This window comes from Notamacropus eugenii, chromosome 4, assembly GCF_028372415.1.
Source record: "Notamacropus eugenii isolate mMacEug1 chromosome 4, mMacEug1.pri_v2, whole genome shotgun sequence".
Classification (NCBI taxonomy): domain Eukaryota; kingdom Metazoa; phylum Chordata; class Mammalia; order Diprotodontia; family Macropodidae; genus Notamacropus; species Notamacropus eugenii.
Genome location: NC_092875.1, coordinates 25196217 through 25221564, shown reverse-complemented (window position 1 = coordinate 25221564; position 25348 = coordinate 25196217). Strand labels below are relative to the sequence as shown.

Genomic DNA, 25348 nt, shown 5'->3' with positions numbered 1-25348 from the left:
TAATCACCTACTTTGTACAGGTCAATAAGCGTTTATTAATCAGCTATTTTGTACCCAGCATTGTGCTAAGTGCTGGGGAAACAAAGGCATCACAGTGTCTGCCCTCACAGAACTCCCAGTCTAATGGGGCAGACAACGTGCAAATAATTATGTCCGAGCTATAGACTGCTAAGTTGGGATAATCAATGGAAGGAAGACAGAATTAAGGGATATGAGGAAAGGTGAGGGTGGCACAGTATATAGAATGTTAGACCTAGAGTCAAGAAGGCCCTAGTTCAAATTTGACCTTGGACATTCATGGGGTGACTTTAGACAAGTCACTTGACCTCTTTCTGCCTCAGTTTTCTTCTCTATAAAATGAGTATAATAGCCCCTACCTCCTAGGGTTTGCTGTGAGATTAAATGAGATAATATTTGTAAAGCACTTTGCAAACTTTAATATGATACATAAGCACTGGTTAATACTAGTATTATTATTATTAATTAGATCTGATATAAGAAAAACCTCCCTAACAATCAGCTTTACAGAAGTGGGAAGCAGTGTAGCTTAGTGGATAATGCCCTGAATTTTCTTAGGAAAACCTGAGTTCAATTCCTACCCCTGATTCTTACTAGCTGTGTGACCCTGGACAACTCACCTGACCTCTCTGAACCTGTTTCCCCTTCTGTAACGTAGACATGGTAATAATATTTTTGTATTACCACTCGCTGGGTTGTTAGAGGGCTCAGGCATTAAAATGTATTTAAAACATTTTGCAAGATTTTTATATGTTCTATAAACAACATAGTAGATAGAGCTTAGAATCAAGAAGACCTGAGTTCAAAACCTACCTTAGACCTTAACAGCTTATGATCTTATTGCTGTCAGCCTCAGTCTCCTCATCTGCAAAATGGATATGACAGTGTCAAAGGCCTTTGCCAGCTGGAAGTCTATGTCAGTTCTTCTTATTAAACACAGAATGGGCTGGCTTGGAAAGTAGTGAGTTCCCTGTCATTGAAAGTCCCCAAGCACAAGTTGGATGAGCTGTAAAGGATATTGCAGAAGGGATATAGACAGCCCTTGGGGTCTTATCCAATTTGGTGACCCTTAGCTGGCACCTCCAAGAAAAGGCTACTTACTGTCCACTCATCCTGGAGATGGAGGAAGGTTAAGATAGTAACTAAATTTTTTAGATGGGAGAATTTTAAGAACTTGGAAGGGGCAACTCTAGAAACTAATGATCCCTGAGTTTAATTTTACTCAAGAAAATCAAATTTACGAACAACTAAATAAAAGCAAGATTTTTTCCTGACCTAAGAGTTGTTCAGTTATTTTTCAGTTGTGCCTGACTCTTTGTGACCTCTTTTAGGGTTTTCTTGACAGAGACATTGGAGAGGTTTGCCATTTTCTTCTCCAGCTCATTTTACAGGTGAGAAAACTGAGGCAAACAAGGTAAAGTGACTTGCCCAGGGTCACACAGCTAGTAGCTAGCTAAGGCCAAATTTGAACTCAGGAAGACAAGTCTTTCTGACTCCAGAAAGTACTCTATCCAATATGGTGCCACCTAGCTGCCCAACCTAAAAATAACCACTGTTCTAAAATGGCATCCAAAAGATCGATCAATAAATAAGGATTTATTAAGTGCCTACCATATGCCAGGCACTGTGGTAAGCTCTGCGGACACAAGGGGAAGCAAAGGGCAGTCCCTGCCCTCAAGGAGCTCACAGACACCATTCAAACAAATAAATACAAAGGAATCTATAGACAGAAGAGCTAGGAAATAATTAACAGAGGGAAGGAAACAAAGACTGGTCCTCCCATGGGTCCTAGACACATTGGACTCTGCCAGTTTCCTCCTACCTCAGTCTTGGTCCTACCCAACCATTCTTTCTTCCTGTCTTTTTGAAAGCTCCACCAGAGTCAGCTGGAGCTCCAAGATGTCCGGCTCTCCTACCGACAGCTCCAGGTAAAGGTGGAAGAGCTCAGCGATGAGAGGAGTCTGCAGAGTTTTAATGCCACTAGCACGTCTCTCCTGTCTGAAATCGAGCAGAGCATGGAGGCTGAGGAGCTGGAGCAAGAGCGAGAACAGGTGTGACTCCTGGGGAGGATGGACCAAAATTACATGGGTGTGCTCAGGTTTGGTTCCTGGGAGGGGAAGGTGGGTGGAGGATCAGAACATGTGACATTGTGTACCAAGAGGAAAAAAGATCTGGAGAGGGGAAAGGTTAGTGGACCACGAGCTCAATATGAATCAATGGTGAGATATGGCAGCCAAAAACAATGTCATCTTGGGCTGCATTAAGAGATACAAAGTATCCAGAACTAGTGTTGTTGATGATGATAATAGCCAACATGTATCCATGAACAGCTAGGTGGTACAATGGATAGAGTACTGGTCCTGGAGCCAGGAAGATCTGAGTTCAAGTTCGGGCTCAGACATTTGCTAACTCTGCCTCAGTTTCCTCATCTGTAAAATGAACTAGAGAAGGAAATGGCAAACCACTCCTATCTTTGCCAAGAAAACCCCAAATGAAGTCACAAATAATCATATACTTGTTGCTGTGTTTGTCCTTCATTCTCGAAGAGGACCATGACATCAAGATGGTGACATGACTTGCAGTTGACTTTGATTTGCGTGAGGGAGGGCTGTGCAAGGTCACCAGCCTCACTTTCTTCTCCTGAGCCATCCGGATCCAGCGGCCTGATATTATTCATCAGGACAGCTGGAGATGGCCCAGGATGCAATGGGAGACCCTGGCCCTTTCAGGCTAAGGTCTTATCACATTCTCACTTTGAGTGAGTTACACTCATTCCATGAATAGGTTTCTTTAACTTACTTAAGGGATGATCCCATTAATAAAAAAAAAAAAAAGCAAACTGGGAGAGGAAGAACCTCAGGGTTCCTGGGTAAAAGAGAAACGATTACTGTTTGAATGACACAGTCAGGGAGAAAAGGTGAGCCAGCCAAAAAATAATAATAACAATCAGATACTACTGAACGTGACTATACAACAAACATTTATATAGCATTTTAAAATCTGCAAATGGTTTCCATATGTTATCAGATTTGATGATCGTACCACACTGTACTCTATGCTGATCAGTCAACTTATAAAATATTGCGCTAAATTTTAGGCAGCACATTTTAGGGATGACTTTGGCAGTCTGTAGAGCATTCAGAAAAAGGAAGTCAGGATGGTGAAAGGACTGGGCACTTGGGGGGGAAATTTTTTTTTCAGTTAAGCAGTGGAAGAAATGCTGGTTTGAAGTCAAATGACATGCATTCAAATCCTGACTCGGCCACTTACTGCCCTGGATGACCTTGGGCAAATTCTTTAAATCTTCCTGGGCCTCAGTTTACCTGTCTGGCTGTGTCATAAGTGGATTGGTTGAAGGAGGTAGGGCTGGATTGGAAAATTAGAAAATGAAAGATATAAGGGGTGGCTTACATGATGATGCTCTTTTATTTGGTGAGGCAATTAAGGGTAAGTGCCTTGCCCAGGGTCACACAGATAGGAAGAGGTTGGATTTGAACTCAGGTCCTCCTGACTCCGGGGCCAGTGCTCTATGAACTGCCTCACCTAGCTGCCCCATGATGATGTTTTCGAACAAAGAACACTGGCCTCTGAAGTCAGAGGACCTGGGTTTAAATCCTTACTTCCTGTGTGACTTTAGACAACTCCCTTCACTCCTTAGAGCCTGTTTTCTCATTTCTAGTATGAGAGGGTTCACCTTGGGGGTTTCTAAGGCTCCTTTAAGGTCTAAGCCTGGGGTCCTAAGATAGAGAACTTGTGGAGAAAAGATTTTGTGATGGACTTTTCCTCCTTGGCCAAGCCAGCAGCAAATAGATGGGGAAACATTGTAGAGGGACAGATTTCAGCCCTACAGAAAAATGTCATGATCCATCCTTCCAATGAGCTCACATGTTACTCAAGGGAGGAGCCATTCATACAAACAAAGTGACTTTACTACAAGGGAGAGTCAGCAGAACATTCACGGGAAGTTTAAGGGCAGGGGGAGATGACTTTGAGAAGGGAGGTGGGCAGAGGAGCAGGAGAGCTCAAGCTAGCAGAGCCTTGAAGGAAGAGACCAAGATTGGACTGGGTGCCAAGGAAGCGGGCATGTGTGCCCAGTCCAGAGGAAGGAAACAGCAGACTCAGACTGGAGACCTATCTTGGACAGAGTGGGCAGCCTTGGGAACCTCCTGACAAGTGAGGCTAAGGCCTAAATTAGAATTAAGTGCCGTGGGTTTCCCTTCCCTGGAGGTTTTCAGTATGCATTTATTAAATGTCTCCCATACGCCGGGTCCCTGGGGGAAGTCACTTCAACACCCAGGGCCCTGGACAACTTTATAAGATTGTACGTTGCCAAGTAAGTCCTGATTTATGCTGATAAGAGAATTTCCTTAGTGGGAGTTCTGGAGGCCAATACAGTTGCACGTCTGGTCTCCTACTAAAATGAATGGAGCTTACATTCTATCATCACTCAATCAATAAGCATTTATTAAGTGCCTACTGAGTGCCAGGCACTATACATGAGGCTTGGACACAAAGACAAGAGTGACAAAGTCCTTGCTCTCAAGGTGCTCACCTTCTATCATCATTCAATCAATAAGTATTTATTGAATGCCTACTAAATGCCAGGCACTAGGAATCTAAAAACAGAATTGGACATCTTGGGGTAGCTAAGGTGGTGCAGGGGTGCAGCCCTGGAGTCAGGAGGACCTGAGTTCAAATCGAGCCTCAGACACTTGACACTTATTAACTTTGGGCAAGTCACTTAACCCCAGTTGTCTCCCACCTCCAAAAACAAACAAACAAAAAAGAATGTCCCTGTCTTCAAGAAGCATAGATTCTGGGGCAGCTAGGGATGCAACGGATAGAATATTGGCCCTAGAGTCAGGAGGATCTGAGTTTAAATCCATCCTCAGGCCCCTACTGGTTGTGTGATCCTAGGTAATTCACTTAACCCTGATTGCCTCCAAAAAAAAAAAAAAAGAAACATACATTCTATTGGATGGTGACAAATATGTACACAGAAAAACAAATACAAAAATACATACATACATATTTGTGTACATACATATGTGTATAGATACGACAGACAAGAAAATATTCATTTATTCATAGACTGTATTAAGAGTGGGATGGGGATCAATGCTGGGGAGGGGAGCCCCACTCTCCTCCCGGGACAGACCAGACCTACAGTTTGGGGTTCAGTTCTGAGCAGCATATTTTAGGAAAGATGAACATAAATAGGAGGGTGCCCAGAATGACAAAGGGTCTTGAGTCTGTGTCATATGAGGATGTGTTGAAGAAAGTAGACCATTTGACCTGGAGTGAGACTCAGCCAGAGACATGCTAGCTGTCTCCAAGGATTTTCAGGGATTTAAAGAGCTGCCCTTTGGAAGAAGGATTTAGCTACGCTGTACTGGCTCTGAGCAATCAGAACCAGGAGCAGGGGTGGGAAGCTACAACAGGCAAATCTAAGCTGTGGAAAGAGCCCCTGACCTCCAAGTCTGGCTCTGCCATGTGCGGCCAATGTGGTGACCTTGCACAGGTCACCTCATTTCTCTCTAGGCTTCAGTTTCTGCAACTATAAAATGAGGGGGTTGGACCTCAGAGGTCCCTTCCAGCCCTGCCTTGATCCTGAGATCCTTCCTGAATGTCCCAGAATGGAACGGGCTGCCTCAGGAGTCTGTTAACTATCAGCCAACAAGCATTTATTAAGTGCCTACTGTGTGCCAGGCACCAGAGTGAGTTTCCCATCCCTGGAGATAGTCAAGTGGAGAGTGGATGATAACATTTTGGGGATGTGGTGGGTAGGATGCTCTCTCAGGCCAGGTTAGGTTAGATGACCACCTGCCTCTAGGATTCTGTCAGAGCATAGGTGACTTTTATCCCTTACTTCTCCCAGATCCTCCCACTTAAATTCTTGTGAATTGATTGTGGACTGAGCTGCCCTAGTTTTGTAGCCCTGGGCGTTGGCACCTGAGAACCAGTGACCTTCAGCCTGCCAACTATTTTCCCACACCCCCCTACCTTCCCAAGTGCCCCTAACCTTTTCCTCACCCCTCCACATGACTTTCCAGTTTATGCACTCATGCGTGAACATCCTGAAAAACCACAGGGGGAAGGGCAAGCGTGGACCTGTCCCGATGGGATGAGAACAGCTCAGGGCACGATGGCAGGGTTTCATGGAAGGGGTGGTTAAGGAAGCAGGGGAGATCTGGTGTCCTAGGTGCGAAAGGGCAGGGAAGGCTCCGAGGTGGCAGGTGTGGGATGGGTTGGCAGCCTCTTCTCTGGCCTGCATTCCAATGTAATTTCTTCCCCGGGCCAGCTGAGGCTGCAGCTTTGGGAAGCTTATTGCCAGGTCCGATATCTATGCTCCCACCTCCGGGGAAATGACAGCGCCGACTCAGCCGTCTCCACAGACTCCTCGATGGACGAGTCGTCAGAAACCTCGTCGGCCAAGGACGTGCCAGCCGGCAGCTTACGCACAGCTCTCAGTGAGCTCAAGAGACTTATTCAGAGCATAGTGGATGGAATGGAGCCCACGGTAAGAGGCCCTGCTGGGGGACTTCTTGGGCAGTGGCCAGAACACTGTTCTAGGAGTCTGAGGGCCGACTCTGCCCTTCATTAGTAGGGTGAAGGTGGGCAAGTCACTGGGCCTCAGTTTACTCATCCTTAAAATGAGAAGGTTGGACTAGATGACCTCCAAGGTCCCTCCCAATGCCAAAGCTATGGTCCTACTCTTCTCTAGGGCCCTGCCGAGGGTGAGGCCAACATGACCATAGGTATGAAGTAAGTGGAAGGAATCATAATAGAGAGGCTGGCATCTTTTAATTTACCTAGTCTAGTTCAGGCTGCAGAATAAGACACTTCTTGTAAACAGACATAGCCAATATAAGTATTTGTTTTGCTTAACTGTACAAATTTGTATGAGTTTTCTTTTTCTTTTTCCCCCTCAATGGTCAGGGAATGATGGGGGAGAGATTGAAAGGAAAGAAAATGGATTTTTTTATTCATTGAAAAATGTAAAATTAAATTTTTAAAAATAGAATATTTGGACCAAGTCTCTAGTCAGCTCACCTGAAAGCACTGAAGGCATGGAACAGAAGTCAGGGTTAAGAGAGAGCATGATGGCATTGTAGATAGAACTCTGGATTTTGAGTAAAAAGATCTGGGCTCAAATCTCGGCTCTACCGCTTGTGTGACCTTGAGTGAATCACCTACCCTTTCTGGGTCTTAATTTTCTAATCTGAAAAATTAAAGTTGGACTACATGACCACTAAGATGCCATCTAGCAAATTAAAGAAGGAAACTAAGATTGTGGGGTTGAGGAAATAGAACATTCCAGGTGTGGAGGGAAACCCGTGCCAAGAGATGAAGTTGGGAGATGGAATGTCTGTATGGGGAAATTGCAAGTAGGATTATTTGGAATTCAGTAGGATCTATTTGTCTGGAAGATTGAATATATAAGGGAGAAAATTCCTACCCAGAGAAATTGTGAATGAATGAATGGGGGAAAAGTCAGTTGTGAGGGGCTCTTAATATGCCCAGTTTGACTCTTGTGCATTAGAGGGAGAGGTACTGTTCAAATGTGTTTTCTGGACCCACTGCTTCCTTGACTTGTCCCTTCAGCCAACATGGCAGATTCCTGCTTTGTTGACTCTCAGACTCTCAGTCCTTCAGTTATTATTTATTTTCAGTTTTCTTCCTCCCTCTGCGTATCAGAATCTGACTGTGCCAGGTGAGATGAAACAGTAGAATAGCTGTCCCTGCCTGTGTTGGGTATTGGCCATGTTCATTTGGTGCTTTATTTGTGGCTGTCTCGGGCCTCTGTGGATCAGTAGAATCCCTTAGTAAAATGTCAGTTCCTTGAAGGCGGGGACTGGTTCATTTCTGTCTTTACAGGTACTTAATAAATGCTTGTTGTTTTATCAATCTGGGGGAAGAAGGAATGGTGTCAAACTGGGAAATATGATGGATTATACCAATTAAATGACTTCCCCCGCCCCTTCCCCGAATACTAATGAATACTGGTTATTCGCGATTAAAAGCTAAGCAAAGGATCTCTCTGTGTCTCTTTGTTTCTGTCTCTGTCTTTCTCTCTCTATCAGTCTATCTCTCTCTATCTCTGTCTTTCTGTTCTCATCTTTCAGTGTCTCTCTGTCTCTGCCTCTATCTCTCTGTCTCTCTCTCTCTCCCTCCCTCTCCCTAACTCTCTGTCTCTGTCTCTCTCTCTGTCTCTCCTGCTTCTCTGTCTCTGCCTCTATCTCTCTCTCTCCCTCCCTCTCCCTAACTCTCTGTCTCTGTCTCTCTCTCTGTCTCTCCTGCTTCTCTGTCTCTGCCTCTATCTCTCTCTCTCTCCCTCCCTCTCCCTGACTCTCTGTCTCTGTCTCTCTCTGTCTCTCTCTCTCCCTAACTCTCTGTCTCTGCCTCTATCTCTCTCTCTCTCCCTCCCTCTCCCTAACTCTCTGTCTCTGTCTCTCTCTGTCTCTCTCTTTCTCCCTCCCTCTCCCTAACTCTCTGTCTCTGCCTCTATCTCTCTCTCTCCCTCCCTCTCCCTAACTCTCTATCTCTGTCTCTCTCTCTGTCTCTCTCTCTCCCTCCCTCTCCCTAACTCTCTGTCTCTGTCTTTCTCTCTGTCTCTCTCTCTCCCTCCCTCTCCCTAACTCTCTGTCTCTGTCTCTCTCTCTGTCTCTCCTGCTTCTCTATCTCTGCCTTTCTCTTCCCCCACTCCCTCTCCTTATGTCTGACTGGTTGATGTCTCTTTTTCTGCCAGAGCTCCCGGAGAATTGATGATGATGCCTTAGAAGAGCAAATAAGACAAACCAATGAGGACTCGAGAGCACTAAGGGAACTGATGGAAGGAGAAAGAGGGAAACTGAGGCAGAGCCTAGAAGAATTACAACGACTTCACAGCCAGGTTAGTGCCTCCTCAGCTGCAAAGGAAAGGGATTAGCAGCCTTACTGGGCCATCTCACTACCTCAGGCATGAGAATTTACCAGGAGGCAGGGTGTCAAATTGACTAGAGAGCTGGATTTGGCGGGAACCTGGGGTGGAATCTTACCTCTGATACTTATGTGCTGTGTGACCACGGACTTGTCATGCCTCCTTTCTCAACCCTAGTTTCCTCCTCTGGAAGAAAGAGATCAGACTGGTAGCACCCACTACACAGTGTTGTTTTAAGGTTCAAATGAAAGAATGGATGTCAATCACATTTTTTGAACTTTTAAGTCATTTAAATTTTGGTGATTATTCTTCTTAGAAATGACTGCCTTTATCACAGGCAATGTGGTGTCTTGGAAGAGCCACTGAATTTGAAGTCAGAGGACCTGGGTTCTAATTCTGGCTATGTCAGTGACTTTGCAAAGGTCATTTCCTCTCAGTTTCCTCCTCTATGAGTGAGAGGGTTGGAATAGATAGCTTCTTGGAAGCCACAAAAGGGGTCTCTTGCATCTTTAGAACTCTGGTCCTGGGATCCAATGAGTGGATGGCTTCCGAGATCCCTGCTACCTCTCAGTCTCTGATCCTTGGGGGACCTCTGCTGTTTGCCAAGCTGGAGAAGAGGGGGAGGGACTGGGGCTTAGCACTGAGTGAAATTGGCCGGGGCAAAACTGCCTGATGCGCCACTATATGGCATGCTGCCTTCTGCGTGGCTTAATAAATCTGCTGGATGCCAGTATCTGCAGTGTCCATTTTCCCGGAACACTTGAGTAAGTGGATAATGTTGGTGAGTTTCCAAAGGCTATTTAGCAAGAAAGTCTGCACACAAAAGGACAATTAATTTTTCACAGGTCTCCTCCTGCACCAGCCTGCTTATAAAAAACAAAGAAACAAACAAACACCAATTGCCAGCCAATTTATCCTCAGCAAAATTTAGGAGGGGTGGGGAACCTGCTGCCTCAGGGCCACATGTGGCCCTCTAGGTCCTCAAGCACGGCCCTTTGACTATTCAGTGATCTTGAGGCCGCAGTTTCCACCAGAGGGCTGCGCTTGAGGACCTAGAAGACCACATATAGCCTCGAGGCAGCTAGTTCTCCACCCCTGGCGCTAGCCCCAGGTCCTTTGCACTAGGTTGTAGTTTCCTCTGGGGCTACTAGGTGGCACAGTGCATAGAACCCTAGACCTGGAGTCTAGAAGTGTGGCTTCAGACACTTATTCCCTGTGTGACCCTGGGCAACTTCTTTAACCTCTCTCACTCTCAGTTTCTTCATCCGCAAAATGGAGGCAACGATAGCACCCATTTCGCCAGGTTGTTATAAGGATCGAATGAGATCGTATTTATAAAACACTTTGCACACCTTCATGTGATATATCCATGTTTACTGTTATTCTCCAGGCATTTAGGTGGTGCAGTAGAGAGAGTTCTGGGCCTGGAATCAGGAAGCGTCATCTCCCTGAGTTCAAAGCTGTGTAACCTTGGGCAAGTCACTTCACCCTATTTGCCTCAGTTTCCTCCTTTGTCAAATGAACTGGAGAAGGTCATGACAAACCACTCTAGTATCTTTGTCAAGAAAACCCCAAATGGGGTCATGAAAAGTCAGACACTACTGGAAAATGGCTGAAAAATTATTATTCTGTCTCCTTTGGACAACAGAGAAGGAATGGATATGGAAGCAGAGCCACAATTAGGGTGGGACAACTGGGGCTTTATAACAGGGTGCAGAAATGTACATGTCACTGACAGTACTTGGACTCCTGCAGCAGATAAAACATAGATGAGCTTTTTTTTTAAACCAGTCATGGTTTCATTGAGGTAAAGAGCTACCTGTAAGGAATTCCTTCTACCAAGTAAATCAGTATCTGCTCTGTAACTTGTGGTCTTAGAGCTGCTTGAGGGCCCTGAGAGGTGGAAGAACTTGCCAAGGATCACACAGCCAGTATGTTTGAGAGGCAGGACTTAAACCTAAGTCTTCCCGACTCTGGGGATGACTATGCCTTTTGCCAAGCCACCCCTCGAATCAGTTAAAATAAGATGGTGCCATCTTATTTTAACACACAATAAATGTGTGCTTCCTTTCATCCCCCGCCCCATCCTACCTGGTAGGATCCTGGATCCTAGGTGATCTTCTCCCCTACCTCATCTTAGCTGGTGGCAGCTAGCAGCGGCCTCACACCAGTGTCCAAGGTTTATTCTCCATCTTTCCAGCACAGATGGAGAGACATTCCAACCTTGTCTGAATCGCTTCAGGGTCAGGGAGCCCATGACCTCTGAAGGCAGCTCATACCATATTAGGGTAGCTCTCTTTGTTAGCAAGTTTTTTCTGACATCCAGCTGAATATGCCTCCCTGTGGCTTCTTAATGACCGCCTTTCTTCTTAATTCTCATTTCTGGGGCCAAGCAGACTAAGTCTAATCCCCTGTATTCAGCGAAGTAATGTGAGGATAGAACCCTAAACTTGAAGTCCAGAGGGCCTGAATTCACATCTGGCCTCAGACACTTTACAAAGTGTGTGACCCTGGGCAAGCCACTTAACCTAAGTTTCTCCATCTGTAAAATGGGAATGATAATAGCGTCTACCTCCCAGAGTTGTTACGAAGATCAAATGAAATTGGTTGGAATAAATGATTCCCTAAGGTCATCTCTAGTTTTAAATATATGATCTTGTGAGACAGCTAGGTGCCTCAGTGGCTAGAACAGCCAGACCTGGAATCAAGAAGACTTACTTACTAGCTGTGTGACCTTGGATAAGTCACTTCATCTCTGTTTGCCTTAATCCACTGGAGAAAGAAATGGCACACCACTCCAGTATCTTTTCCAAGAAAACTCCATATGGTGTCCCATGGAATCAGATATTCCTGAGTGACGGAAAACCAACAGTGACCTAAGATGATGCAGGGAGTTTCTTATACCAGTGAGATACCCAGGTGACACAATGAATAGAACTGGGCCTGCAGTCAAGAAAACCTGAGCTCAAATTCAGCCTCAGACTTTTCTTAACTGTGTGACCCTGAGCACCTCATTTCACCTCTGTTTGCCTCAGTTTCCTCACCTGTAAAATGAAGATGACAGCACCCACCTCTCAGGGTTGTTATGAGGATCAAAAGGGATAATATTTGTAAAGCACTTAGCACTATGTGCCTTCACATAGTAGGTGTTTAATAAATGCTTTTTTTCCTTCCTGCCTATATGGTCTAACCAGGGGGTAGTAGAGTGGAGGTATGACCTCCTCAGTCCTGGACATCAGACAACCTACACATTCCCATTCTTTTTTTTTGGCTGCCAAGACAAGCTGTTGATGCCACTAAAATAATACCGTACTTAAAGTCAATTGTACAGGCCTTTATGTGCTGCTAGGTACCAGAGACGGCACTAGCCACCAAGTGGACAAAGACAAAAGCCAAAGTCTCCCTGCCCTCAAGAAACATTCATTCTCTTCATGAAAGGAGTTCCAAGATAAATAACAAGAGATCCATAGAAGGAATTTTCATACCCATTTGGCAGAGAGGGAAAACTGAGGCTCAGGGAAAGAATTTGATTTATCCATGGGCACACAATTAGCAAGTCTTAAACAAGGCTTCTTAATGTTTTTATTTTTATTTCTTCTGCTTGGGCCCCTTCTCAGAGTATGGATCCTTCTACTACTAAAAACTGAAAATGAAAGTCCACAGGCTTTGCAAACTAACTCCAAACATACAGTAAAAAAATAAAATACATACAGTAAAATACATAGGATTACAAAGAATATCAATTATATTGAAATACAGTTATCAAAAACTACTTCCAAAGCCCAGGGTAAGAACCTCTGCCTGATGCAGGGTTCTCCTGAGTATAAGCCCATTGTATTAAGACCAAGATGATGTACAGAATGTCCCTGTTGGGGATATGGTACCCCTCTTCTCGATCCATTGTACTGTAACTTAGAACTGAAATCACTATGCCATGGAGACCAGGGCTTTGTCCCAGGGCACCAAATAAAGAAGGCTGCTCTTGAAGACCAGGGTGCGCCTCTCTTACTCTCCCAGCTCCTAAGGGGGCCTGCCCAGGAGCAGCCTCAAGCTAGTGACCTTGGGAGTCCTCACCCCTGGCAGGTAGGCTGCCCCCCACTCCAGCTTCAGTACCTACCTCAAAAGGCTGAAGAGACTTTCTCGTCCAAACGCCTTCTTTTAACTGATGAGGAAACTGAGACCCAGAGAAGTATGGCTTGTCCTGGATTATTCAGTTGGTAAATTACATTTTTGGGGGGGTGGGGAGGCAATCAAGTTAAGTGACTTGCCCAGGGTCACACAGCTAGTAAGTGTCTGAGGTCAGATTTGAACTCAGGTCCTCCTGATTCCAGCGTCAGTACTCTGTCCACTTCACCACCTAGCTGCCCCTGGTCAATTGCCCATAGAAGTTCTTTTTTGATTTTTTGTTGTGTTTTTACTTTTTCTCCACTTTTTATTTTTTGCAATTACATGTAAAGATAGTTTTCAACATTCACTTTTATAAGATTTTAAGTTCCAGATTTTTTTTCTCTCTCCCTCTCTCCTTTCCCCTCTCCCCAAGGCAGCATGCAATCTGACAGAGGCTACACACGTATGATCATATTAAACATATCTCCACATTAGTCATGTGAAAGAAAAATCAGAACAAAAGGGAAAAACCACGAGAAAGAAAAAAAATAGCGTCCTTGCATCTGTACTCAGACTCCCTAGTTCTTTCTCTGGATGCGGACAGCATGATAAGTCTTTTGGAACTGTCTTAGATCACTGCATTGCTAAGAAAAGCTAAGTCAGGCATAACTGATCATTGTACATGGCTGCTGTAGACCAGGCCTTTGAGGCTCACCAGAGATGATATAGAGAAAGGGCTTTCCAGACACAGTGAAAAGAATGTTGGATTTGGAGTCCAAGGACTTGGGTTGAAATCCTGGCTCAGCCATATACTTCCTATCTGAGTGACCTTAAGTAGAACATTCCCTTTCTCTGGGCCTCGGTTTCCTTTTCTATAACATGAGGAAGTCTGTGACACTGTGACACCATGCTCTTCCTATCTATGTGACCTTAGCCTCTCTGGCCTCTGTTAGATGAGGAAATTGGCAGAGACACTGTAGAGAACAAGATAAAATGCTGGAATTTGAACCCCCCTTTTTTTTTAGACTGTTATTGATCACAGTTTATTTTGAAGTTATGAATTATCAACCAGAGAACAGACTGAGTCAGCAGGTCAGGCTGGATTGGAGCCATGTTTCCATGGGCTATGGCAGGTGGTGCCCTAAACACTTAGCAGCTGAAAATGAAAGGGTTGGATCAGACAACCTCTGAGATCCTTTCTAGCCCTCTATCCATGACATGCTATGATTTGGAAGATAGATGATACTAGAGGTCTCTTTTAGCTCCAGACCTAGAATCTTCTGACCTCCCCGAGCCTAATGTCCTCATCAGTAAAGTGGGGGGATTGGGTTAGATGACCCCTAAGGTCCCTTCCCACTCTGGATCTAGGATTTTATGATGTTATTTGACCTCCCCGAGCCTCGGTTTCCTCATGAGTAATATGAGAGGGTTGGACTGGATGACCTCTAAAGATGACCTTCAGGCTCTGGATCTAAGACCCTGTGATGCCTGAAATCCTTGCTGGCCCCCCCTCCTCTACTCCCAGCTGTTTTCTGGCCACCCCAATTCCTTTGGAGCCCAATCTTCCAACCTGCCAGGACAAAATGGAGGAGAAGATGGGGTCCATTTTCTGGTATTAGGAAGAGTTCGGCACTGATTTGGAAGCCTAATTAACATTCTGAGGCTCAGCTTAAGAGCAAAGCTTGGTGCTTTCTGCCTGTCAGCTCATAAAAATACATTTGCTCTGGAGTATCTCAGTAAAGCAAAACAGGGGGTACTTCTTACTGAAGAGCAAAAACAGAGTGGGGAGCTAGGGGTACATTCAGACTGGTTAAGAACCCACATCCACAGGGGTGGTTTAGAGGGCAGTATGGCATAATGGTTAGTACACAGGACCAAGAATCAGGAGATCTAAGTGGGTTCAGATCCCACTGGAGACAGAGGATCAGAGGCTCACAGATTTAGAACTGAAGGGAGCTTAGAGACTTATGCATCCAGAGCCATTTCAGGCAATCTAGTCCAATGCCCTCATTTTGCAGAAAAGGAAACTGAGGTTTGGAGAGATTTAATGACTTGCTTAGAGTTGTTTAGCTAGTGTTTAAGGTGGGATCTGAAGCCAGTTCTTCCTGACTCGGAGTCTAATGCCCCATCTATGACATAATGTTGTTACTAGCTGTGTGATCCTGAACAAGTCACTCAACCTCTCTGTGCCTCAGTTTCCTTACCTGTAAAATGGAGAGGGGAAGTAAACTCCATAGCCCTTAAGCTCCCTTTCAGCTCAGTAGTTATGATCAACTGGTCATCAGCTGGGCTCATTACTATGACACCATACCGTTCTCTTACTAGCTGGGTGACCTTTGCAACTAGAATGGCCAGCTACTGTGCCCTCCAGCACGGAGCAGGAGGGTTGTGTCTAGCCTGGGAGATGGAACTTGGTTAGGCTCACCAACACAGCTGCTTCCCTCCCTGCTCCGCATGCCATAGCAGATAGAACGCTCAAGCTAGCAGCCACAATACCTGGCTTTATCTCTCTGGTTCTCAGTTTCCCCATCAGGATCACAAATTGAGAGCCAGAAAGGACCTCCAAAGTCACCTGGTTCAACTTCCTTATTTTACAGATGATGAAACTGAGGTCCCGGGATGAGTGACTTGCTCAAGGTCACAGGGTAGTAACTGGCAGTGGTGGGACTTGAATCTAGACCCTTTGATGCCAACTGCAACGCGCTTTCCACTACTCCAAGCTGCCACCCCAGATAATAACACCTGAGGCAATCACCTCAGAGCATGGGAGTGAGGCTCCAATATGATGGTGTATGGAAAATATTTTGCAAACTAAAACATCATATAAAATGAGTTACCAATCAACAAGCATTTGTTAACTTACCTCATCTGTGTCAAGCCCTGAGCTGGGTGCTGGGGATGCAGCAACAAAGAGGAAACAGTCCCTGCTCTCAGGGAACTTCATTCTCCGTGGAAAGGGAAGAGGGGTTACAACATATATGCCGTCATCTAAAGTCCAAGCTCATCGGAGGAGTCAGAAAACATCGAGTGGAGAAATGATCAGGGGGGGCTTCCAAGAGCTCCCTTCTAACTTGGAACCTCTAGGGAAGATCAATCAATCAATGAGCATTTCTTGAGTTCATACTCTGCCAGACTGTGCCAGGCATTAAGAATAGAAAGACCAAGAAAGGGAAGAGTCCCTGCCTTTGGGGTACATTCCATGCCCCCAGATAAAACAGAGTTTTTAGGACCATAGAGTTAGAGCTGGAAGGGCTCATCTAGTCCAATTTTCTCATTTTACAGATGAGGAAACTGAGGCCCAGGATCAGAAAGCAACTTGTCCAAGGTTATTTTTTTTAATTTACTATGTGTATTTTGTATGACTACACATGTATAGCCTTGCTTTCTCATGGGAAGGGATAGGGAGGGAGGGAAAGAAATCGGAACTCAAAAATTGAAAAAAATATTAAAATTGTTTTCATATGTAATTAGGGAAAAATAAAATATTAAATTTTAAAAATTACTATAAAATTGACAAACATCAATGAGCACAAACATTTCCATATAAGAAGAAAATCAGAAAAAGAGGATTCTATATGAAATTTTAATTTCACATGGTAGTACACCACTTTGTTTATCATAGGTAGGTGCTATTATTATCCCATTTTACAGATGGGGAAACTGAGTGGTGAAGTGATTTGCCCAGGGTCACATGGCTTGTAAGCATCTGAGGCTAGATTTTAACTTAAGTCTTCCCGAGTCTTTAGGTGTCCCCTTCTGAATTTCCTTCTCTTCTCTTCTTTGTAGTTTTTTTTTTTAATAAATCAATAATGTTCTTTTTTTATTTTGGCTTTTCTATCACTACACCTGACTCTCCTCTCCCCCAAAAAATATTTAAGCCCTCTCATATAATAACTGTCGTCAAGAAAAATCACTTCCCACATTGGTCTTGTGCTCTTGTCTGAAATGAGATTAATGGCGCACCAGCAGCCAATCAGGTACCTGCTAGGAGGGTATGGGGCATGTTTCGTCATTGGTCCTTCCATGTGGAGAATTGGTTCTTGCATGAACCAGAGTTCTGATGTGTCTCAAACTTATTAAGCCCATGGTTGTTAGGAGATCCAGGTGTAGGTGGTATGACATCTTGGACAAAGTCCTGGACTTGGAATCAGCAACACCTGCGTTTGAATGCTACCTCTGACACATACTAGCTGTGTAAATGTATCGTACCTGAGGTCCAGGGACCTGAGTTCAGTTCCTACCAAATATTTTCAGTGAGCTGTGTGATCACAGTCAAGTGATTAACCTCACAGAGCCTGTGCTTATCCATCTATAAAATACGGATAGTTTTACTTAAAATCTCCTTCTCAGAAGGTAATCTTTTGTTATGTTATCAGGAAGAGGTCTAATGATATTAAGAGCTAGCTAGCATTTGTATAGCACCTACTATGTGCTAGGCACTGTGCTAACCAAGCATTTTGCAAATATTATCTCATTGGATCCTCACAACAAGTCTGGGAGGTAGGTACTATTATTATCCCCATTTTACAGATGGGGAAACTGAGGTAGACAGAGGTTAAGAGTCCTGCCCAGGGTCACATAGCTAGTGTCTGAGGCTAGATTTGAACTCACATCTTCCTGACTCCAGGTCCAGAGTTCTTTCCAGTATGCCAACTTGCCTTCTATATGAAAGAAAATCTTTTTGTGAATCTCTGTAGCCCTTTATGAAATCTTTGTAGTCTAAGAACTTAGGTGAATCTGATTTTTTTTTTTTGGACTGCATCTGAGAGTGCGCTTGCTCTGGAATCAGAGGGCATGGGTTCAAATGCTGCTTCCAGCACTTGGAGCCTGTGTGATCTTTAGCAAATCCTTAACTCCCTGGATCGCCAGTTCCTCACCTTTAAAACAATATGATTGCTAAGTTCCTTTCTAGTTCTCAACTTGTGATCCCATGCTGGACATCAGTCCTCAAGTAGCAAACGTGTAGTAAGCAGTTAGGTGGCACAGTGGATAGAGTGTCAGGTCTGAAGTCAGAAGGACCCGAGTTCAAATTTGGCCTCAGACACTTCCTAGCTGTGTAACCCTGGGCAAGTTATTTAATGCTGTTTGTCTGAATTTTCTCATCTGTAAAATGAGCTAGAGAAGAAAATGGCAAACCACTCCAGTATCTCTGCCAAGAAAACCCCAAATGGAGTCACAGAGTCAGATATAACTGGAAAGACTGAACCACAACAAATTAAGCACTAACTATGTGCCAAATTAGGCACCAATTCTGCAAAGCCCTGGAGACACAAAACCCAACAAGAAATAGTGCCTATCCTCTATTGGGAGGATACAGCATCATATATACCAGTATATACACAATAAATACTTAGCAATTTGGGGGGAGGGTAGGCATGAGCAGCTGGAGTATTAGAAGATGCCACATGTAGAAGCTGGCACTTGAACTGAGTCTAAAGGAAACAGGATTCTGAGAGGCAGTTTTGAGGAGAGAGGGCATTCCAGACATGGGGGACAGCAAGTACAAAGGCATGGAGATAGGAGATGAAAGTAGTATGTGTGGATAATAATGACTGCTGTTGTTAATAACAATAATAGCTAACATTTAAATAGCATTTTTAAGATTTTCAAGACCTTTACATGGAAGGAAATGGGATATAGTAGAAAAAGTAGATAAAGGCCAAGGTTCAACTCTTGAGGTAATGTCCAACACTTCCTGGGTGTTCTTGGTCAAGTCAGCTTCCCTGGGCCTCAGTTTCCTTGTCTGTAAAATGAGGAGGTTGGATTAAATGGCCTCTGAGATCCCTTTCATCTCTAGACCTATGACTGATCCAATATTATTTCATTGGATCAGCAGTTAAAGAACCAGTTGGGCCAGCTCGAAGAGTGCGTGTGAAGGGGCATGATATGTGATAGTACTAGAGTGGCAGATTGGAGCCACTCCAATAAATAGAAGTTTCTATTTGCTCCTAGAGGCAATAAGGAGCCAGTGGAGCTTCTTGAGCAAAGGAGTGACGAATTAGTTACACTTTAGGAAAATCATTTTGTATCAGGTAGGGAGACAACAAGCATTTCTTAAATATTCACTATGTGCCAGGCACCAAGTGGGCACTGGGAACCCAGTGAAAGGCAAAGATAGTGCTGTCAAACTCAATAGAAGCAGATCTCTGTGGGCTGCATATTGATACAGAAACCACAAATTAACCTTATCTATGTTATTTAGTATTTTTGTTTTACTAAACATTTCCCAATTTTATTTTTTTATCTTTGAATCTCTAGAGAGTTAGCTTGGCATAGAAAATACAGAGCCCACCTCTGCAATAGGAAGTCCTTTCTAAAAAAAAATCTTATCTAATATTTTTTTACAATTATATGCAAAAAAATTTAAAAAATTTATTTTTGAATTTTGAGTTCCAAATTCTCTCCCTTTCTCCCCTCCCTCCCACTGGGAAGGCAGGCAATTTGATATAGGTTATACATGTGTAGTCATGCAACCACAATTCCATGTAAGTCAGTCTGTGACTATGTTATTGCCCTCCATCCTCTTGTCCCGGTTTATTCTATCCACTCTCTCCCTTTACCTTGTCCATTTTTAAAAACGTTTCATGTGCTCTCCTCCCCACTTCCTCCATTTTCCCCTCCACTGTAAAAAATGATTAATATCATAGCTGACGTTTCTATAGCACTCCAGAGTTTTCGAAGCACTTTACATACATTTCCTCTTTGAAGATTCAGAACAACTTTATGAGAAGTGTTATGATTTTTCCCATTTTACAGGTGAATAAACCAAGTCTCAGAGAGTTTAAGCAACTTGCTAAGGTAACAGAGCTAAGTGTCCCAGTTGCAGTTTGAGTCTAGTTCTTGAATCCAAGACAATGAGGTCAGGTTCCCATGCCTCCCCATTGATCATATCACCTAGAGGACTTAAGAGGCAACATGAGCTAGTGGATAGAGTAGTAGATGTCAAGTCAGGAAGTCTGCAGATCAAATGCCATCTCTCCCACTTTATCTAAGCCTCACTTTACTCATCTGTAAAATGGAGAGGCAGGAGGAAAAATACTGTAAGTAACCAAAATTTCAGAACTGTCATAAGGTTCAGATAAGATAATGTATATAGAGTATAAAAAAATGCAATAATCAATTTTGAAGGAGTCATAAAAAGATAGGTACACTCATGAATTGTTGGTGGAGCTGCGAACTGACCTATTCTGAAAGTGACTAAAATGTCAATATAATTTGACCCACAGAGTCCACCACTAGGCATATCCTCCCACAGAAGTCAATGACAAAAATGTATATCATATCATACTTTTTGGTTATGTTGTATGATTTTGGTGAATTTATTTTTTTGCCTTGATTTTATTATGAATTATGACTTCCTGGAAAGGGGAAGAAGGACACTTCAAAAAATAAAAATGAAAAATGCATTTTTAAAAGTGCTTTGTAAACCTTAAAGAGTTATTTATGGAAACGCCAGTTGTTATCCAAAGAACATTTATTAACCACATTGTGGTAACGTGGTCAGTGTAATACTACAGTGTCTAAATCATACTACTATGCGGAATATAAAAGCCTACAATCTCATCAGAAACAATAATAGTAATTGACATACAAAGCACTCTTATGTATGTATCTCATTTATGTATGTATGTCATATCCTCATAACATCCCTCAGAAGTAAGTGCTACTATTATACCCATTTTACAGATGAAGAAACTGAAGTTCAGAGAGGTTGTGACTTGTTCAGGAGCACACAGATAGTAAAGGTCGAGGAAGGATTTGTACCTAGATTTTCCAGAGTTCCAGACTAGTGTTCTACCCACTATGCATGATTGCCTCTCCTGATCTCATTGGAACATCACAACAATCCTGTGAGGCAGGGACTACAGATACTATTGTTGTTATTTTCCCCATTTTACCAGTGGGAAAACTGAGGCTCAAGGAGAGTAAATGACCTGTCCATGATCACGCAGCTAGTATGTGTCAGAGATGAGATTTGAACCCAAGGCCTTTCTGAGCCCAAGCACTAGACCAGTGCTGACCTTCTACCTGAGGAAAATAGATTTAGAGTTGAAAGTTACCACAGAGGACATCAAGCCCAACTTTTTACAGATGAAGAAAAAGAGTCCCCAAAAGATTAATGACTTACCCAGTGTCATGCAGCTTGTAAGTGTCTGAAGCAAGATTTGATCCCAGGTTTTTCTTAGTCCAGATCCAGTGCTCCATCTACCAGACAGCTGTTTTCCTCTACATTGAATGTTGAGAGGACTTTAAGCTGGAAGGACTTTAAAGACATCTGGTCCAACCCTCTCTACATCCCCACCTTAACTCCAGTGTTAAACAGGAGAAAATTAAGGCCCAGAGTAGTGATGGGAATTGCCTAGGATTACCCTGGTAGTAAGCAGTAGAGTCTGAGAAGATGCAGAGCTCAGGGAAAAGAAATTAGATCATAAGTCATCTGGGACCCAGCTTTGGACATTTGCCAGTCCTGTGGTACAGGGAAGTCTTTTAGCCTCCTAAGAGCTTCAGTTTCCTTATCTGTTAAGTGGGAGACGATACCTACGTAACTCACCAAGATGCTTATAAAGAAATTGTAAACTTTAAAATTTGAGAGAAACATGAATTAAACCTCTTCCTTGGCCCCTTTAGGCTGCTGAAGGAAGGAACATGATATTTTAGCCACTGATCTCAAACTCACTGTAGGATTCCTCTCTCTCTCTCCTTCTCTCTCTCTCTCCTTCTCTCTCTCTCTCTCCTTCTTTCTCTCTCTCTCTTTCTCCTCTTTGTGTGTTTCTCTCTCTTCCCTCTCTTTCTGCCTCTCTTTTTCTATCTCTCCTTTCTCTCCCTCCCCTTCCCTTTTTCCCTTCCCTTCCCCCTCCCTCCACATTCTCTTTACTCTCTCCCCCTTTCTACCTCACCAAAGGGGCCCAGGCATTGTAGTGAAAAGGACATTGGCTTTAGGTTCAGAGGACCTAGGTTTCCATCCCACCTGTCATGCTCAGGGTGTGCCATTGAGTCAATCACTTGGTGTCCTTCAGTCTCAGTTGCATCACCTATAAAATGGGGGGCGGGTGGATTAGCTGACTTCTGACATCCCTTGAAGCTATAAATCTACAGCCAGCCTCAGCTGAGGTAATCACAGGTGGTATGAAATAGACTGATGCTCATAGAGTCAGAAAGACCTGAGTTCAAGGTCTGCCTCAAATACTGGTTGTGTGACCCTAGAAAAGTCACTTCACCTTTGTGTGCCTCAGTTTCTTTATCTGTAAAATGAGAGGCTTACCTCACAGTTTTATTTTGAGAATCATTGTGATCATGTATTTAAAGTGCTTTGTAAACTTTGAAGCATTAAATAAATGTTAATTAACATTTGATCCTACACAGGTCCCTTTGGTAGCTTCCATTATTATCCTGTTTTACTAATAAGGAAAATGAGACTGATGGAGGTTAGGTGACTTGCCCAGGGCCACACAGCTAGTGAATGGCTGAGACTGGATTTGAACACAGGCTTTCCCGATTCCATATCCTAGCACTCTATCCACTGCGCCACCTAGGTTTAATGATGTTTATCGTTGGACAGCTAGATGGTGCACTGAGCTTGGGGTCAAGAAGACCTGATTTCAAATTTGACCTCAGATAATTTACTGACTGTATGATTCTGGACAAGTCGCTTGTCCTCTGTTTGCCTCGATTTCCCCAACTATAAAATGAAGCTAGTTAACTCTGTCTACCTCCCCGGGCTGTGACAATCAAATGAGATGTTTGTGGGGTTTTTTTTAAAGAGGAGAGGAGGTTTAGCACAATGCCTGACACATAGTAGGTGCTATATAAATGCTTATTCCCCCCCTCCCCATCATCATCATCATTTCCTCTTGAAGCAGAGCCATGGGAGAGAGCTCTCACTTACCTGTTCTGGCCTCTACCAGGTGACGATGCTGAGCGTGGAGATGACAGCACTCAAGGAAGAGAGAGATCGCCTTCGAGTGACGTCCGAGGAGAAAGAAGCCAGAGAGCAGCTTCTCAAAGCCATCAGGGACCGCGATGAGGCCATTGCAAAGTAAGATGCTGCTCCAGTCATTCATCCCATGCGCACTGATATTTTGGAACAGAAGTTCCATTTTGAATTTCATCGATTGCATTCGAAAGCAAATGCATTTCTAGGTTGTGTTAAAAGAGGGATAGCATCCAGGATCAGGGAACTGAGAGTGCTGCTGTCCTCCACCCCAGAAACTCCACATCAGAAATATTGTGTTCAGTTCTAAGTAACTCATTTTAGGAAGTAAAACAATAAGCTGGAGAGGCCATAGATTTAGAGCCAAGGTGATCTTCCTAAAATACGGATCTGACCATGTCACTATGCCCACACACATGCACACATATGTACACATGCGCGCACACACACACACACACACACACACACTAAACTCCAGTGGCTCCAGGAACAAATATAAAATCTTGTGTTGGTCATTCCACATCCTTTATAACCTAGCACCACCCCACACCCATTTTCCAGTCTTCTTACACTATATATCCCTCCAAAAAAATCTCCTGTCCAGTAACATTGGTTTCCTTTCTGTTTCACAAATAAAAAAGTCCATCCCCTTATTCTAGGCATTTTCACTGGCTGTCACCCATGCCTGGAATACTCTCCCTTTTCATCTCTACTCCAATCAAATAAACATTCATTAAACACCTACTGTGTGCCTGGAACTATGTGCTAAGCACAGAGGATACAAGTCTCAGCTAAAATACCACCTTTTCTGATTTCTTCAACTTCTAATGCCTCCACTTTTTCCTGTATATAACCTGTTTGTTCATGGTTGTTTAGACGTTGCCTTCCCCATTAGATTGGGAGTTCCTTGAGGGCAAGTGCAGTCTTTTGCCTTTCTTTATATGGACTGACTGAGGAAGAGAATTCAGAAGACTAGTCCAATCCTCATTTTACAAATGAAGAAACTGAGTCGCTGTGATGAAGTAATTTCAAGCCAAGTCGATTCAAGAGACATTTAAAGACATCCTGTGTACTGGACATTGTGCCAAGTTCTGGAGTTACAAAGAAAGGCAAATGAAAAATCCCTGTTTACCTATTGTCACACAGGAATTCAATGACATTGGATTAGACATATAACCTAGCACTGTACACGTAGGATCCCAGATTCAGCAAATTTCAAAGGCCATCCAGTCCAATGATTTTAATTTAGAGATATAAAACATAAGATGGAAAGAGCTTGTGATTTGCCTGCAGCCTCACAGCAGCATTGGACTATAAATAGAAAATCTATCATTAGATCTATACACACAGGATTAGAGATCTAGAGCTAGAAGAGACTTTTGAGGTCATCTAGGCTGACCCTCATTTGACAGATAAGGAAATAAAGGCACAGAGTGTTCAATGACTCACCCAGGGTCACCATCAGTAAGTGTCAGAGATCTTCCTGCCTCTAAGCCCAGAATTGTAACCACTACCTGTCTCTACCGAAAGCCTTTCCATCTCGGTAGGACCTGTCAACATAGTCTTTGAGAACCCAGGGTTCTCTCCTTGCCTCAAGGAAGCATCAGAGTATGGTCTTAACAGATGTTTTTCGCAAGCACTATTCTTAAAAAGAAATAAATTCTTTATTTCTTAAAAATAATGATTTTCTCTCTCATAAACAAAATTAGAATATTTTTAAGGTGTATTTCATGCCCATTGATCATGAAGGACATGAATCTCTAACTAGGATACTGTCAGAAAAAATGCCAGCTAGGTGGTGCATTGGATAGAGAGGGCTAGGGCTGGAGTCAGGGAGAACTGAGTTCAAATCCAGACTCAGATGGCAAGTTGCTTTACATCTGTCTGCCTCAGTTTCCTCATCTGTAAAATAGGGATAAGAATAGCCCCTATCTCCCAGGTTTGTTGTGAGGATAAAGTGAGATGATATTTGCAAAGCACTTTGCAAACCTTAAAGGGCTATGAAGATTCTAGCTATTGTTAGGATCACTTCATTGGGTCAAGGTGAGAAAGGGCTTAAGTGTATGGCATATAACAATGGTGCTAACCTGGAAGACTGAGGCAGGGGGAGACACATGAGAGCTGCCTTCAAGTATTTGAAGGGCTGTAGTACAGAAAGGAAAAGGAAAGGAAACAAGCATCTATTAAGCACCAACTATGTGCCAGGCACTGTGTTCAATGAAAAAGGTTTAGACTAGCTCTTTTTGGCTCCAGAGACAGAACCAGGATCAGTGACTGAATGTTGCAAATGATGGGCCACCTCAAGTAGTCATGGGCTTCTCTTCATTGGTGGTGTTTAGCAAAGCTTGAATTCCCATCCATCAGAAAAGTGA

The 25348-nt window shown here is 43.6% G+C and overlaps 1 protein-coding gene across 2 annotated transcripts in view; it reads left to right on the top strand.

Moving 5' to 3' along the window:
- Positions 1 to 25348, top strand: part of BICDL1 (BICD family like cargo adaptor 1) — a 131468-nt gene that overhangs the window by 85375 nt on the left and 20745 nt on the right. The window contains exons 5-8 of one of the 2 annotated variants that reach the window (XM_072600290.1): positions 1890 to 2069; positions 6320 to 6538; positions 8768 to 8911; positions 22951 to 23081. In XM_072600290.1, the coding sequence (XP_072456391.1) occupies positions 1890 to 2069; positions 6320 to 6538; positions 8768 to 8911; positions 22951 to 23081 (674 nt within the window). The remainder of the gene's footprint in view (positions 1 to 1889; positions 2070 to 6319; positions 6539 to 8767; positions 8912 to 22950; positions 23082 to 25348) is intronic. The other variant, XM_072600291.1, reaches the window with a different exon arrangement.